The sequence below is a fragment of the Phodopus roborovskii genome, unplaced genomic scaffold, assembly GCF_943737965.1.
Source record: "Phodopus roborovskii unplaced genomic scaffold, PHOROB, whole genome shotgun sequence".
Taxonomy (NCBI): Eukaryota; Metazoa; Chordata; class Mammalia; order Rodentia; family Cricetidae; genus Phodopus; species Phodopus roborovskii.
The window spans coordinates 17,619,944-17,634,568 of record NW_026126585.1 but is presented as its reverse complement, the minus strand read 5'-3'; the positions used below and the strand labels follow the sequence as shown (position 1 = coordinate 17,634,568).

General features: G+C 47.6%; 1 protein-coding gene across 1 annotated transcript in view; it reads right to left on the bottom strand.

Annotated features, from left to right (window-relative positions):
* Window positions 1-12,897: 12,897 nt before the first annotated feature.
* The window catches only part of Kdm5b (lysine demethylase 5B), a 55,641-nt gene continuing 53,913 nt past the window's right edge, over window positions 12,898-14,625 (bottom strand). The window contains exons 26-27 of the mRNA XM_051204146.1: window positions 13,590-13,910; window positions 12,898-13,086 (exon numbers count right to left, since the gene is read on the bottom strand). Of these exons, the coding sequence (XP_051060103.1) occupies window positions 12,949-13,086; window positions 13,590-13,910 (459 nt within the window). The 3' untranslated portion in view covers window positions 12,898-12,948. The remainder of the gene's footprint in view (window positions 13,087-13,589; window positions 13,911-14,625) is intronic.

The window sequence follows — 14,625 nt, the reverse complement described above, 5'->3', positions numbered from 1 at the left end:
CCTCACTCCGAATCCCCGTCCTAACAATGTGTGTCTACAGGGTTCCCGCCGGAAAGGCTGCTGCCCTACATACTTCAGCTCTTTGGGGCTGGCAACACAACAACACAACCCATCAAAGCCCTTGTCAGCCTGGCTCAACCCCTCCCAAGCAGGTCTGGGAACGTATGGTTAGAAGCTACCTGCTTTCCAAGACTCTTAGAGTCAGTACTTCAATCAGACTGGCTAAGTGAGACTTGTGGTGTCCCTGGTTACAGCGTTAATATTCTTTTAATTCATCAGGATCAGATGTTATAAGCCTAATCAGTGGGTATTTCTCTTGCCTATTCCCCTTGGCTTCCGGACCTGGAAGAGAAACAATTTAAAGGGCACGTGCCCCCTGTGCACCCAGCATATTACTAGCTATTTCACTTTTCAGCTATTCACGTTAAAAGGTGAGTCCTGGGTACTATGACCCCGCATGGCAGAAATGCATTCCCACCCAAGGGCTATGAGGCACGCCTCTGCCTCCGCATAAGATCATTCTGAACCAATGGACATGGGGGAGGTAAAACTCTAAGAGTGGAGGGAGTCTGCCTCCCCCACAACTCTAAGAGTGGAGGGAGTCTGCCTCCCCCTGGCTACATAGCTGCTTGGCTTTCTCCCACACCTTCCCTGAGGTCTCCTGTTCTGGTGTTGCCTAACTAGGGGAAAGAAGCCAGCAGGGAATCGCAGCACCTCTCCCTCTCCCTCTCTCCCTCTCTCTCTCTCCCTCCCCCCCCCCTCTCTGTCACACACACACACACCCTGCAACACTTGGCTCCCCCCCCCCCCCGTAAGGTCTTTAACCTTACACAACGTTTCAAAGCCTGGCTGTTATCTATTGCAGCAAACAAGACAAAAGCAGGCCTCCACCTCCACAGGCAGGGCCAGCTCCTGGTCCCTGTGTTCTCCCAGCACGCTCAGGAATACAAGAACTAAAGCCAGGAAATGGAAGTCCCCATCCTGCCACCCCACCCCCTGCCAGCTTACCCTTCTTGAGTGGGTCGCATTGCTTTTGACAACTGAGCAAACACTGGCTGGAGGGCCCCTGAAGTACCCGCTACACTGGTGTAACACTGCATCAACTCAAAGTCACATTCCATCCCTGCCTCCTGGTTTCCTTATCATCTGATCCTGTGGACATGCCAAACTTAAGTGTATTTTAAATTGTATTTTATTTAAGTTAGTGTGTTTATACTAGCCTACTTAATTTTTAGACCACCCATAAGAGTGCTTTAAGTACAGGTGACATTAATTCATCAAATGGGAAAGTATAAAACACGAATTAAAATAAAATGAGACATCATGCAATCCATACATTAGCTTAGATTTTAATTAAAAATAAAAATCCTGCCTGGTGGTGGTGGCACACGCCTTTAGTCCCAGCACTCGGGAGGCAGAGGAAGGATATCTGTTAAGTTTGAGACCAGCCTGGTCTACAAGAGCTAGTTCCAGGACAGCCTCCAAAGCCACAGAGAAACCCTGTCTCGAAAAACCCAAATAAATAAATAAAAATAAAAATCCTCTCTGGTGTAGTGGTGCATGATTTAATCCCAGCAATCAGAAGGTAGAGGCAGAGGTAGGTGGATCTGTGAGGCTAGTCTGATCTACATAGAGTTCCAGGACAACCAGTACACAGAGACCATGTCTCAATCAACCAAGCAGTTGGTAAGTCCTGATCTAACAAGAGGTAAAGGGCAAGTCTCCCAGAGTGGGCTATAATGATCTATTCATTGTGTAACAAACGACAATAATCTGTTGGGAATTTAAGTCCTTGTACCTTACAGCTCTCTTCCTGCCCACCCAGCTGTAGAACCCCCGTGCTCTCAAGGTTGATCAGACAAGGTTGTTCTCACAACTTTCCGGTGTGCAGGGCCCGTGCCTTGACCCCAGGTGTGGGCGGTGCATGATTCATCCTATGCTTAGCCCATCCCCTGGCTTGGGTAGATAAGCCCATCACTCTCTGTAATGAAGGGCAGCAGCTTCCTCTTCACTTCTCGTGAACTGTTTCATGGTCTGTTAAGTGTTTCAATCCCGACACCCTCCCCCAAGCTACGTACTCTGGCTGCTCGGGCGTGGCAATAATCATTACTACTGTGGCTGGAAAGATGGCTCTTGCACTGCTCTTGCAGGGGGCTTAGATGTGGTTCCCAACACCCACAAGTTGTCTCACAACCATCCATAAATCAAGTTCCAGGGGATCCAGGGCCCTCTTCTGGCTTCCGAAGGCATCAGGCACACAGGTGGTGTTGACATATATTCAGACAAAACACTGGCACACATAGAGTAATCTTATTAAAATTACTATGGAGTTAGGATAAAATTCTTGATTATGGCAGAATAGGAGGGCAGGGGACTCCCATGTAACTTTATGGTCCTAGGAAGGAAACTTCTTCCTGCTTTCAGAACGGTCTAGCTCATGGAAGAAACTCATTAAGTTACGGATGGCCTCAGGCTTATCAGGGTTCATGGACTGGGAAGATTAGAAGGACTTTGTCTTCTCGCACCTAATATGTCTGAAAGTACAAATGAACTTTCCTTCTCAGAGTCAAAGCTAGGGGCACCCTAAGACACACAAGCAGCTGGCTGCTCCTTGGTGTAGCTCCAGGCTTTATGTCACGTGGAGCTGTATGCCACAGGTATCGGGAAAGAGCCTTGGCTTTCAACCCTCTGAACAGCAGCAGGGGGCTCTGAACTGTTCTGCCCACCCACTGTACTGAACACTCCTGGTGAGCCAGCTAACAGAGAGACAAACGCTTCATGGAGGGAGTTGTAAGCTTTCTGGAATGTGAAGAGCAAACGGCTCAGAACTAGCAATCATACAAATACTTGCAGGGCAGGGCATCTTTCCTCAAGAGGGCACCCGTGGGCTTCAAAGCTCGCCGCCATAAGATGAAGAGCAACTCAGCTGAAACCCTTTTGGAATAATTAACCCTGGCCTAATATCCCAGCCTAAATTGGGGTTGTATCATGGAACTGCCTGGCTATGGGAGATGAACACCAGAAGCCTCAGCAGAACATAGTGGAGAAGCAGCTGCCACAGCCCACATCTGCCAGGCCCACCCACTACCCTTCCCTGAATGTCACCATCAAAGATGGAGCAGGCCTCTTGAGCTCAAGATTGTTTGTATCCATCATGTCATTGCCCACTTCCTGCTCTCAGGAGGCTGGCTAGGACTGGCCAGGAGGAGGGGATACACCTCAGTTCACAGCTACCTTGTGGCAGAGTGAGATAATTGTACCAACAGGAAAGTTAAGGTGTTGCTGGATCCCCAGTGAGAGCCATGCCTCGGGGAGAGAAAGAATGGCTGTGGACTTCCCCTAAGGAAGAATCTTCCATCTGCCTCTGTAGGGAGGATGCTCCCCAGGGATGCAGAGGAAAAGAGGCCACTAAAGAGACAGGGATATGCTCACTCAAGAGCAGGACAGCCCTGTGACCCAGGGCAAGCGTGTTTCCTTACTGGTTGAATGAAGACGACTTTCAGCACCCTGAGATGGATCTGATGGGCTGGAGAGATGGCTCAGCAGTTAAGAGCTTAAGCTGCTTTTCTAGATGGCTGGATCAGAACCAGTTCCACGAGGTCTTCTGACTCAGTTACAGGGGATCTGGTGCCCTCTTCTGGCCTCCATGGGCACTGCATGCACATGGTGTCCCACATACGTGAAAGCAAAACACCCATATACATTAAATCTAGAAAAATATGCAAGTAGCTAACAGGTAGCTACTATTGCTGTCCCATAGAGAAACTGTCTTGAAAAACTAATAAAACAAAAGCAAACAACTAAATCAAAATACCCATGGGCCAGGGATGTGTGACTTACCAATGTCAATTCCGGAGTCTGACAGCCTGAGTTTGAATCTCAGCTCACCTCTCCATCTGTGGGTGAAGAGGTAAAGGGACCAGCAGAGCACGGATGCTTAGACTTGCTCTGTAAGTGTCTAGCACCAGTACACCAAGTATTATTCCTCTCAAAACATTTGAATATCGCTCTCTTCCTGCAATTTCTCTGAGAACAGATCTTTCTCCTCTTTCCCTTCCCCAATATAAAACTTCCTTCCAATGTTAAAAAATAGGTCTTCCTCAAGGAAAGCCAGTGAGTCTGGAAGCCTAGGAATTGCTGGCAGTGGGTGTATGTGTGTGGGGGGGGAGGGGTAGAGATGGAGAGGCTAGGACAGACACCCTGAGCTAGCTCCCTGCTCCTTCCCTCCGCCTCCGTCTGGAGCACTGAGGTCCTTGTGCCCCAGGAAGATTCTACCACAAAAGCAGCCTTTGGAACCTGACCTGCCTGGTACTAGGGTTCCCTTTGCCAAGGCAGACTAGTCACTTTGAGATTTTCTACTTTTGCTTAGATAATCACCTAAAGGGCTTGTTTACTGAGATCCAGTTGCTTTTTGCCAAAAACTCAATAGATATGGCTGGCTCAGCCCCAGCTGAGGTAACTTTGATCACAGTGGCAGAGGTGTCTGGGAATGGCAGGACAGGGCTGCCAGCCCCTGCCAGTAACGGCAAGGGCGGGGTCCTGGCTTATGCATGTGGCCCACTTTCGGAAGACACCTGGGTCTGAAGTACATTTCCAACAACTGAAAAAAGAATGTTCCCTCAAACAAAAGTTTTTATAAGCCTTGCCCACTAAGGGGTGGGAAAGGAAAACCTCTTCCAGGAAAGCACCAGGGTTTCCAGGAAAGCACCAGGGTTTCCAGGAAAGCACCAGGGTTTCCAGGAAAGCACCAGGGTTTCCAGGAAAGCGCCAGGGTTTGTTGCCTTGGATCCATAGTTCTCAGAGGCTGGTCTCCAGAGCAATCACCTGCCTTCTCATCTTCTGCAAAGGGTCAGAACCTGGGACTGAATTCTCTCACTCTGGGTACCAACTGGGTGACCTTTCCCCTACTTCTGGTTTTCCTGTTCTTTTGAGACAATCACACAGTGTATCCCAGGCTGGCCTAGAACTCATGATCTTCTGCGTTAGCTTCCCCAGTGCTGGCCTTTAGAACAATTGCCCAATTCCTTTATCTGAAAAATAAATGTCTCATTGGGAGTCACTTATATTACAAGCGATGCAGGCAGGAGTCACAACTCTGCCACACAGGCCATTTCAAATGCTCCATCCTCACGGTTCCCCTGATACACACTGTGTCCCTGCCATTCCCTTACCAGTTCTGAGCAAGTTCCTGGGACCACACCCATGCTTCTCCACTCCTGTTACCTGCAGGGCTGGTACCCAGCCTCAATAGCAAAGATCCTACTGAGCCAGGACCTGGCCCCACTCAGAAAAACCTGTACTGAGAAGTTTGTAGTCAATGCCTCTGATACAGATGGTGCTTAAGGAAGGTTTTTGCTTTGTTTTTGATAGTCTTTCTAGAATGCAAGTTCAAAGTTGCAATACACACCTGGCGGCCCCATCCTCAGCAGGCTCACACACTTAGGCAATGACACAGTTCCTGTCAATTCATTCTTTTTTTTTTTTTTTTTTTTTTTTTTTTTTGCCTTTTCAAAGCAGTATTTTTTTTAAGTTCCATTATGTTCAATACAGCAAGAAATGAAGATGAGCTAGGCATGGTAACCCCCACACTTGGAAAACAGAGGCAAAGGTCAGCTTGGTCTACATAGTGAGTTCCAGAACAGCCAGAGCTGCATACAGAGAAATCCCAAAGAGACTAAGATCTATTTGCAAGACCCTCTGATGCTAAACCCTGAGCTTCCCCCACGTTGTGTAAGAGTCCATGAGTCTATACAGGTATACAGCCCTGAGAATACAGGAGACGCTCAATGTGTCAGGTTCGTAATAGGGATCACCACTAGCTTAGCAACAGATTTCTACCTTTTGGTGGATTACAAATCCAAACCAACTGCAACACTGTAGAAGATAGATCCTGAGGTCTAGTTTAGAGCAAAGCACTGGAAAGCAACCTTGGGTACCTAAGTCTACCCTGCCTTTCCTCTAGCTGGCCCAGCTCCAGCCTTGGGAACTAGGTATGAGTAGCCCAGCCCCCATCCTCTGCTGCCCTCTGCTGTCATGTGCTAGAAGTTTCCTGTGACTTCACAGGCCTGGAAAACACCCACCTTTCTCCAACCTCCCATGCTGCTCGGTGGTCCCAGTGCATTAGATTAAAATTAGAAACAAGGAAGATAATTATGACTGCTGTTAGTTCAGACTAAGAAAAGAACCATTATCTTCCCGAGCAAGAAGAGAAAAAAAGCAGTATCAGGAGACAGCCTTCTCTTTGCAACACTGGACTGCTGTCCAAGTATCTGGCAGACTTAGAAGAAACACATATTCACTTCAAATTTTATAAAGCTCATTATTAGGGGTGTGACATCAAAATCCCACCCTTGGGCCAGAAGGGTCAGTGATTAAGAGTTCATCCTGCTCTCCCAGAGGACCCAGCATTCCCCAGCACCCATGTTAGTAGGCAGCTCAGAGCTGCAGGAGATTCCCTTTCTAGCTCCTGAAGGCACCACCCACACATGGCACACATTCTTACAGACATTTTTTAAAGTCCCCAGAGCTAGAGGGATGGCTCAGTGAGCATGCATTTTTTTTTTTTTTCCAGAGAAGAAAGTTGCACTCCCAAAACTCATGCCTGCCTGAAACTCCAGCTCCAGAGAGGACTCCACCCTGGAGCTGGAGAGATGGCTTAAGATTAAGAGCACAGACAGCTCTTCTGGAGGACACAGGTAAATTCTCAGCACCCACATGGTGGCTCACGACCATTTACAGCTTGTCTCAAGAGATTCAACACCCTCTCCTGGTCTCCCTGAACAGCAGGCATACACATAAAATAAAAATAAACTTTAAAACATCCCACCTTACCTTCAGAGACATTCTTCTTTGCATTAAAAGGATTAAATGTGTGTAAACCTCTAAGCATCATGTTTGGTAGGATTTGCTACAGAAGTGCATTTTCTGACGGCTCAACAAGAGCCAGAAAAATAGCTCAGTGGGTAAAGGGATTTATCGTTGTGCCCAACAACCGAGGCTCCATCCCTGAACCCACATGGTAGAACCAACTCCAAGCTGTCCTGAGCCCCTCACCCATGTTCTCCCACACATGCAACAAACACTTAAAACCTTAGAACCCTGTGGTTGCTGGGGCTGGAGACATTAGGGATTAAGAGCACTGGCTGCTCTTCCTTAGGATTGAGGTTAAATTCTCAGAAACCACATGGCAGCTTACTGTCTATAACTCCAGTTTTAGGGGATCTGGCATCTTCACCCAGACATACGTGTAGGCAAAACATCAATGCAAGTAAAAATAAATAAATCTTAAAAAAAAAAAAAAGTGTAGTAGTCACCTGGTGGTAGTGACTTGTGACTTTAATCCCAGCACTTGGGAGGCAGAGGAAGGCAGATCTCTTGTGAGTTCAAGGCCAGCCTGGTCTATAGGGTGAGTTCCAGGACAGCCAGGGCTACACAGAAAAATCCTGTCTGGAAAAACAAAGCACAAACAAAAAGTGTGATTGTCATGCCACAATGGCAAAACCAAGTAAAAGACAGCCTGGGAGCTGGCTTCAACCTCACAAGGGTTCTCCATCCAGTTCATTGACGAAGGCTTCCCCAAGGCTCATTCTACAGGCTGTCCAGGAAGTGATCTAACCATTCTAGACCCTCAGTAAGCTCACTGTCCTCAAACCTCCTCTAGTGAATGTATGGTTAAGGGAGAATAATGAGGTTTCCCATGAGCGCGCCTCAGCCTGACCAAAGCCAGAAACCTAAAAGGCAGTGCCCACGACAGGGACCCTCTCACCCGTGTTCTTCTTGGGGTCAGTACCTAAACCTACTCCAAGAATTGGTAGAATGCAATTACCATGGCTTACATTATCCATTTGACAGGATGAGAATCTCTTTGAGACAATTCTTTGAGCCCCTCTGCTGCCGTGGCTTCGGCACCACGCTAGACTACCCAGGACCTGCTTCCTGGCTGGTTTGTCGTCATGGCACAGCCCTGAGCCTGTGTTGTTCCGCTCTGTCTCGGTGGCGCACAGAAATCTGAGCATACCAGGCCACACACGTGAACAAAGGCTGGTTGGTGACTATAGGAGCTCATGCCCACCCCATTCAGAGAAGAAGTACTCACCCACTTCATGGACAATGTTCTTAAGTCTTTGGAACCTGCAAGAAATCTTGGTCAAGGAAGTAGGGAGACAGACCAAATGTTCTTAAATTCCATTCCCAAAGTTCACCTTTGCTAGGGCCATGTTAACCTCTTTGGTTTCCACTCTTGAGGGTAGTGCTGAAACACTTCCAATTGGAGGTTAGGTTCATCTTGATGGGGATGCCTCGCAAGAGCTCGGACTGACTTGGAAACACAGCAGGCAACTCTTGACCACCTGGGCCTCCACCTCCCTAGCACACCATGCTTATGGTTTTTTGCCTAGGGAGCACTTCCAGCCTGTGCAGGCCCTCTTCCTTAAAATTTCAAAGTGTAATGAACACACACACGGTTATGACGTAGGTTAAAATTACACCAGGTGCCTAGAGCAAATGTACAAAAGCTTTCTTTTGGTATGCTCCCAGCCAGGACAGTGGCAGAGGCAGCTCGCTCAACACTACACAATTTCTAGCACAAAGCTCTCCAGGAATTACTAAATTGGCTGGCCTATCTTACATTGGAAGGCAAATGTTTAAGGTAACTTTCATTTCTGTGTTTCTGCCACACAAAAGGAACAGCCCTGTGGCCTCTCATCACCCCAGAGAGATGGAGCGATTGCAAGCTCTATTGCAAGACAGCTTATCCCAGACTCAAAGGGTCTCCGGACTCACATCCCAGCCCCGACCCTCTCTCTATCCCAGAACCCACACCGGGAGTGTGGGCTGGCTTGAGATGTCTCACTTAGGCTGATGGCAATGTACACAAACATCCTTATGCAATGCTTAAACATGAGTTTTGTTTACATAAGTCTGCAAGGAGTGAAATACACTCCACAAGTTGTTAATATACTTTACAAGCCTGGAAAATGGATTTATAACAGTACTGCTTTATACCATTTTTGTTTAGAACTTCTTAGATTGTCTTTACAAGTTACATATGAAGCCTCAGACAAAGATTAGAAACTTGAGCCACATGCAAAGGGCTGAGGACAGGAGGCCACCAAGGGAGAAGCCATCTGGTGTTTCAGTCACTGTTGAGGGAGGACATTGCAAACGGAGCTCTCAAATGATAGCATCTTCTCTACTCTCCCCGAGTTCTTCTCCACCAGCAGTATTCCAGATTCACTATGTTTGCAGCATCATGGCAGGAGGAAACCAAACTCAGGGCCTCACTCATGCTAGGCAAGCATTTTCACCAAGCTTCATCCCCAGCTCAACAGAACGTTTTAATATAGGCCAATGAGTAGCACAGACAAAAGCATGTCAGTTTGTTTGTTACTAAATGGCCAGCTCTGGCTTAATGCTTAGTGATCATTTAAAATGTCCAATTCACCTCCTGTTACAGCACATAGGGATCTATTCCAGTCAGTCACATGGAGAACCCCAGGCAGGACTGGGCCCACAGAAATAACCATGGGTCCTAAATACCTCTTTATGCCTGTTCCAAGACAAAAGCAGGTCTTATAGGACTGGCAAATATCCATCCAGATGTTAGTGGGAAGAGGGAAAGGTAGCAATCCACCACAAGGCCTTAGGGCTGGGAATGGCTACTGAGGAAAGGTGCTTGTTGCAGAAGCCTGAGAGCTGGATTTCATCCCTGGCGCCCAGGAAAAAGTAGCTGAGAACAGACTCCACAAAAAAAAAAAAAAAAAAAAAAAAAAAAAAAAAAAGAGCAGCTCCGCTTCAACCACTGCCCAGGAAACACCTACTGCCCCCAGCTAGTCACACAGCCAAGAACCGACTCTTACTGTGGTAGCTTTTGGAGGCAGTCTATGGAACCCCGGAGGACCTCAAATTCCCAGTCCTCCTGAATCAACATCCTAAGTACTAGGATTACAGGTGTGTGCTCTCAATGGTGGGAAAACTAGGTGCATCTTCGCCACATTTACCAAACCAGAAGGTATTAATCTCTCTTTTTCTAAGATTTTTGTTTTGCTGCTTAACCCAAGCTAGAGGCAAAAATCCTTTGGGGATTACGTGTGTGCATGTGCGCACGCAGTTTTATAGATGTTAGACAAGTACTCTCATCGGTGACAGATGAGGCAGGTCTGTGTTACCGCCCCCCTCCCCCCTGGGAGTAGCACTTCCTCCCTACTCCCAGTGAGCCTCCTGACAGCTAGTCAAATTATGCTTTCTCCAGCTACTAGCTTTATAGAAAACAAGCTCTTTACTCTGCGTCAGAACGCTCCAGTAACAGAGTGAGGGAGAGTACTCTCCCAGCCTTTGCTAGAGTCCTCTGGTCTCACTGTTGGCCTGCTAACTGCCCTCCCCCTGACTCGGACCCTAGCTGCACACTTGCAAGCCCAGGGACTGTAGGGCCACTATGTTGGAAACTCAAGTCAGTGGCCATTTTATCTTTTCTCCATATATCCAACTAAGCCAACCTTCCTAAAGTTACAACCCTAGTATAGTTCCTCCTGCTGTGGTGAGTCCCAGCCATAAAATTATCGTTGCTACTTCAGAACTATAATTTCGGTAGTTATGAATTGTAATGTAAGTACTTTCACATAGGTTTGCTAAAGAGGTCTCAATCCGAAGGTTGAGGACCACTGTTAAGCCATCAGCAAGCTTCAATTTTAACACATAATGGAATGTATCCTTTTTAATACATTTTTTTAAAAATACAGCTTTAGTTTGTAGTCAGGCACAACAGGTGACTTAAGCTGGCAGCTGCATGTCTCTAACATCTGCAGTGTTGGCTACTGCACAAGGCAGCTTAGACAGACACACGTGAACAAAAGAAATCCTGGTGTCATTTGTTTTGTGTAGATGACATTTCAGGTGTGGCACAACTTGACTCACTAAAAAGAAAAGGCAAACATGCTTCCCGCTTGGGGAGGGGATAGTTCAAATCTCCTATCCATAAGTAGCAGCTATGTGAGCCAGGCTACTGTCAGAGACTGCACAGGTACACCAGACAAGCTCACGTGCTAGTGACTGCCTGGCACCACACAGATCAGGAAGGTGGTGTACATCTGTGACCCCAGAACTCAGGGCCCTTGGCTACATAGCCGGCCCGGGTCACATTAAACTCTTGTCTGAAATGAGCAAACCAAACAACTATGCAGGCCGGGAGGAAGGGCGGGCTCACATTAGAATGGGTCTTAGAAGCAGCTCTTTACTCTGAGCCCTATTTATTTTTGGTAGTGCAGGGTGTGGGACCCAGGGCTTGCTTATGCTAGGCAAGTGCTCTTCCATCAAGCTGTACCCCTGGACTCCAGAGTGCCCCTTCAAAGCTTCCTTCCATCCCCAGACAAGAAGAGACCACAGCAACTGCAGGACACTGCAGACCACTAGGAGTTATTCTTAAACAGATTTAATCATCTGCACCGCATAAAAGGGATAGTACATGTACATCTCTGCTACATCACAAACTCTTTTCTTGATGTTTTATTAAAGATCTACTAGTTTTACCCACCATCAGGCATGTGGCTAAAGAGTGAGGAAAACAGGAAGAGTAAGCAGGAGCCTGTTGAGCCTACTGTTCTGCTCACCAGGAAGCCTTCCATCCCTCTGCAGAACGGAGGGAAACAGCTATGGGCTGTTCACAGCCAGGAAAGATGGATGGACTTACAGAGTTGGGAAAGGAACCCCAGGCAGGCAGGGCTGGGAGTCAAATTTCCCTTCAACTGCTACAATAAAACCAACCCTCTAAGATGATGAATCCCAGCACCTTAACTCTCAACCAAATCTCCCTGACAATTCAAATACGATAAAAGCATTTCATAAGGACTTATTTCAAGTCTGGAGTGATTATAGGGACCACTCCCAACATTCTGAGCTTATTTATAAACAGCATGGCTTCAAGGGATGGCTCTGGTCTTTGAAGACAGGCTTCTTTATTAGCGGGGACATGAAGGCAAGGAGCCATCTAAGGAACCAGGCTACAAAGACAGTCTCCACAAGTTTGAAGGCAAACACTTCTGCTGCAGCCTCCCTGGGGAGAAGCAGAAGCAAGCAGGCCCCGTGGTTCTGGAGGCCCACAAGGTGGAGGGCAGAAGAAGCTGCAGTCTGGTGTTACAATCGGACCAAGGATTTATTATTCCACAATATAAACTGCAACATTTGATGCAACCTTAAAAAAAAAAGAGGGGGGAGGAAGTGGGGGGGGAAGAGACAGGACGGGCAGGGACAAAGCCAAAATACAGGCGTGGGCTTACTGACAGCGCAGTCTCTTTCTACATCACTAGCTCATCAGTGACACTAGAAACTGGACATTTGCGGTCTGTACATTGACCAAATGCTAAAGCACCAACACACCGTTTAGAAGTTTGCTTGTTTTAATTCCAGCCACTGAAACCAACATAGAAGTTATTGCTCAGATAAATAAACCTAGCCTACCAGAAAGAAAAAAGTAGAAAGAAAGGAACAAAAACCCCAAAGTGAAAAACTTAAAATCCCCCATGTGGTAACAGAGTAAAGGAGAATGGTTGCTCAGTGAGGGCTACTGGAATCCTGGTGCCCTTTCTGGGACCTGAAACTGAGTCGGACTCTTAAGCCGGTATATCCCAGGGAGAAGTACAATGTTAATGCTGTACACGAAAAGGTGCAAACTCCAATACCTTCGAAATTGGTAGAGACCCCCTGCAAAAAACAGTCAGCATTTTAAACTTCAACAACCACAAACAGCTCTTAAGGAAAAAATACAAAAAGTGTCAAAAAATTTTTTTAGTTGTTTTTTTTCTTTTTTTCAAAGAGTTCTGGAAAAATGATCCCACAAGGAATAGAAATAGCACCGTGTACAGGCTGGCTCGATCCCAGTCCTGTAGCTTTGCTGAGACTGAGGAAAAATCTTCTTTGCTGGAGTCCTGAATCCCATGAAGTGCGTGTGTTTTGTGTTTACTTTCGGCTTGCCGTGTCCTTTGCCGTGCAGCGCACGCACACGTAGTCTTCCTTCTCTGCCATCTCTGGAGAGATACCAACACAGGCCTGGTGAAACCACTGATTGCAGCTGCCATCACACTGGACCCAGTCCACCTGGTTACAAAGAGCGGGGAGACGGGATGTTCAGAGGGAAGGAATGCCATCCAAAATCGGGCAGGCCAGCCTCAAGACACTCAGGCCACTGTCCCAGCACTGTGGCCTCTGGCACAACAGCTAACCACAGGAGGGTAGCTGTCCCACGGCCAAAGCAGAGTCACTCTTCCAGCTGTGCCTGCCTTGGGCAGACAGTGCTGCCCGTGGTGACAGTAAGCAAAAGGGTTCTCCATCAGCATCCCCCCCACCTTCCGGGCGCCGGGACGGTGAAAGCTGGAGGAGCAAGAGAAGGAAAAAAGGGAAGAACCAGAGTTTCTTCAAGAAAAGGGAGGAGACCCAGGGCCGATGGTTAAAAGCAGAGATAATCAGTAGGGGAAACTGAACTGTCCATTCAGATCAGCTCAAAGCAGACAAGCAGAGGAGAAAGCCCCGAGGAGATGAGGTCTAGCTTACAGGGTTCTGAGTTAAGGGAAAGCGTCCTCTATGGCCCACACCTCACTGACCTCATCTCCTTCTGGCTGCAGGCAGCTCACAGCTGGACAGACGGCATCTTCATCCTCAGAGTCCTCCTGCTCTGAGTAGGACGTGTCTGAGGGCAGCGAATGCATTTCAGCATTACGGACTAAGTCATAGCTACGCTCTCTTTCTAATTTGAAATTGTTCATGTCCTTGGGGTGACTCAATTTAATTTTCTTCTTTTGAGGGGTCCGCATTTTTTTAACTCGATCCCACCGTTCACTGGGAAGGCCTTCTTTTTCTGGGCGTCTCTTCAGTTTTCTCTCAAGACTGTTGACTCCATCTCGTTTCCCTCGAAGGCAATCGTTCTGAGTGGGAGATGGCAAATTCAATTCCAGCCTTCAGTTTGCCCATTACCAAAACTGATACAAACTAGTAAGAAAATATGTGAACAAGAAGCCAAATGATCCCTCAGCACCCTAACACTACCATCTCCCCACTCCTAGTCCTCAGGAACACCCAGCTTCCTGGCTTCCTGCTCACTGTTGGTGAACTGAGGGTGCAGGGGAAAGGTGTTAATGACAGGAATGACCTTCAAGGTGGCCCACTAGCACCAGGAGAGAAAAGATAAACCCTAAGTGAGTGAGTGACTGGCTGTTCGTTCTGTCTCAGTGTGTGCTAAGGACATACATTGTGCCCTTTCAGGAGAAAATGATTAACTCGGTCTGGTCTGTAACCAGACTTCAGGGTCCTTTATGAGGGTCTTTTCCATTGTGGTTCCTCACTTCCCAGTCGCTCTTTCTCCTGACTATACTCTCAGAGGTGTTGTGTGTGACAGAGAGGCAGCAGAAGCTCCTTAGCTATGCTGAGACACAGGACATTACGGGTGTGTGTGTGTGTGTGTGTGTGTGTGTGTGTGTGTGTGGCTCAGCAGTTAAATGTTGTTGCCATGAAAGCAAGGGACCAGAGGGAGCCCCAAATCCATGTCAATACTCAGTGGCTGTGGTTTCAGCCTCAGAAGGCAGAGGTGGGGATCCCCGGAGCAAGCTGGCTAACAAGAACAGCCCATCTGCAAGCTCAATT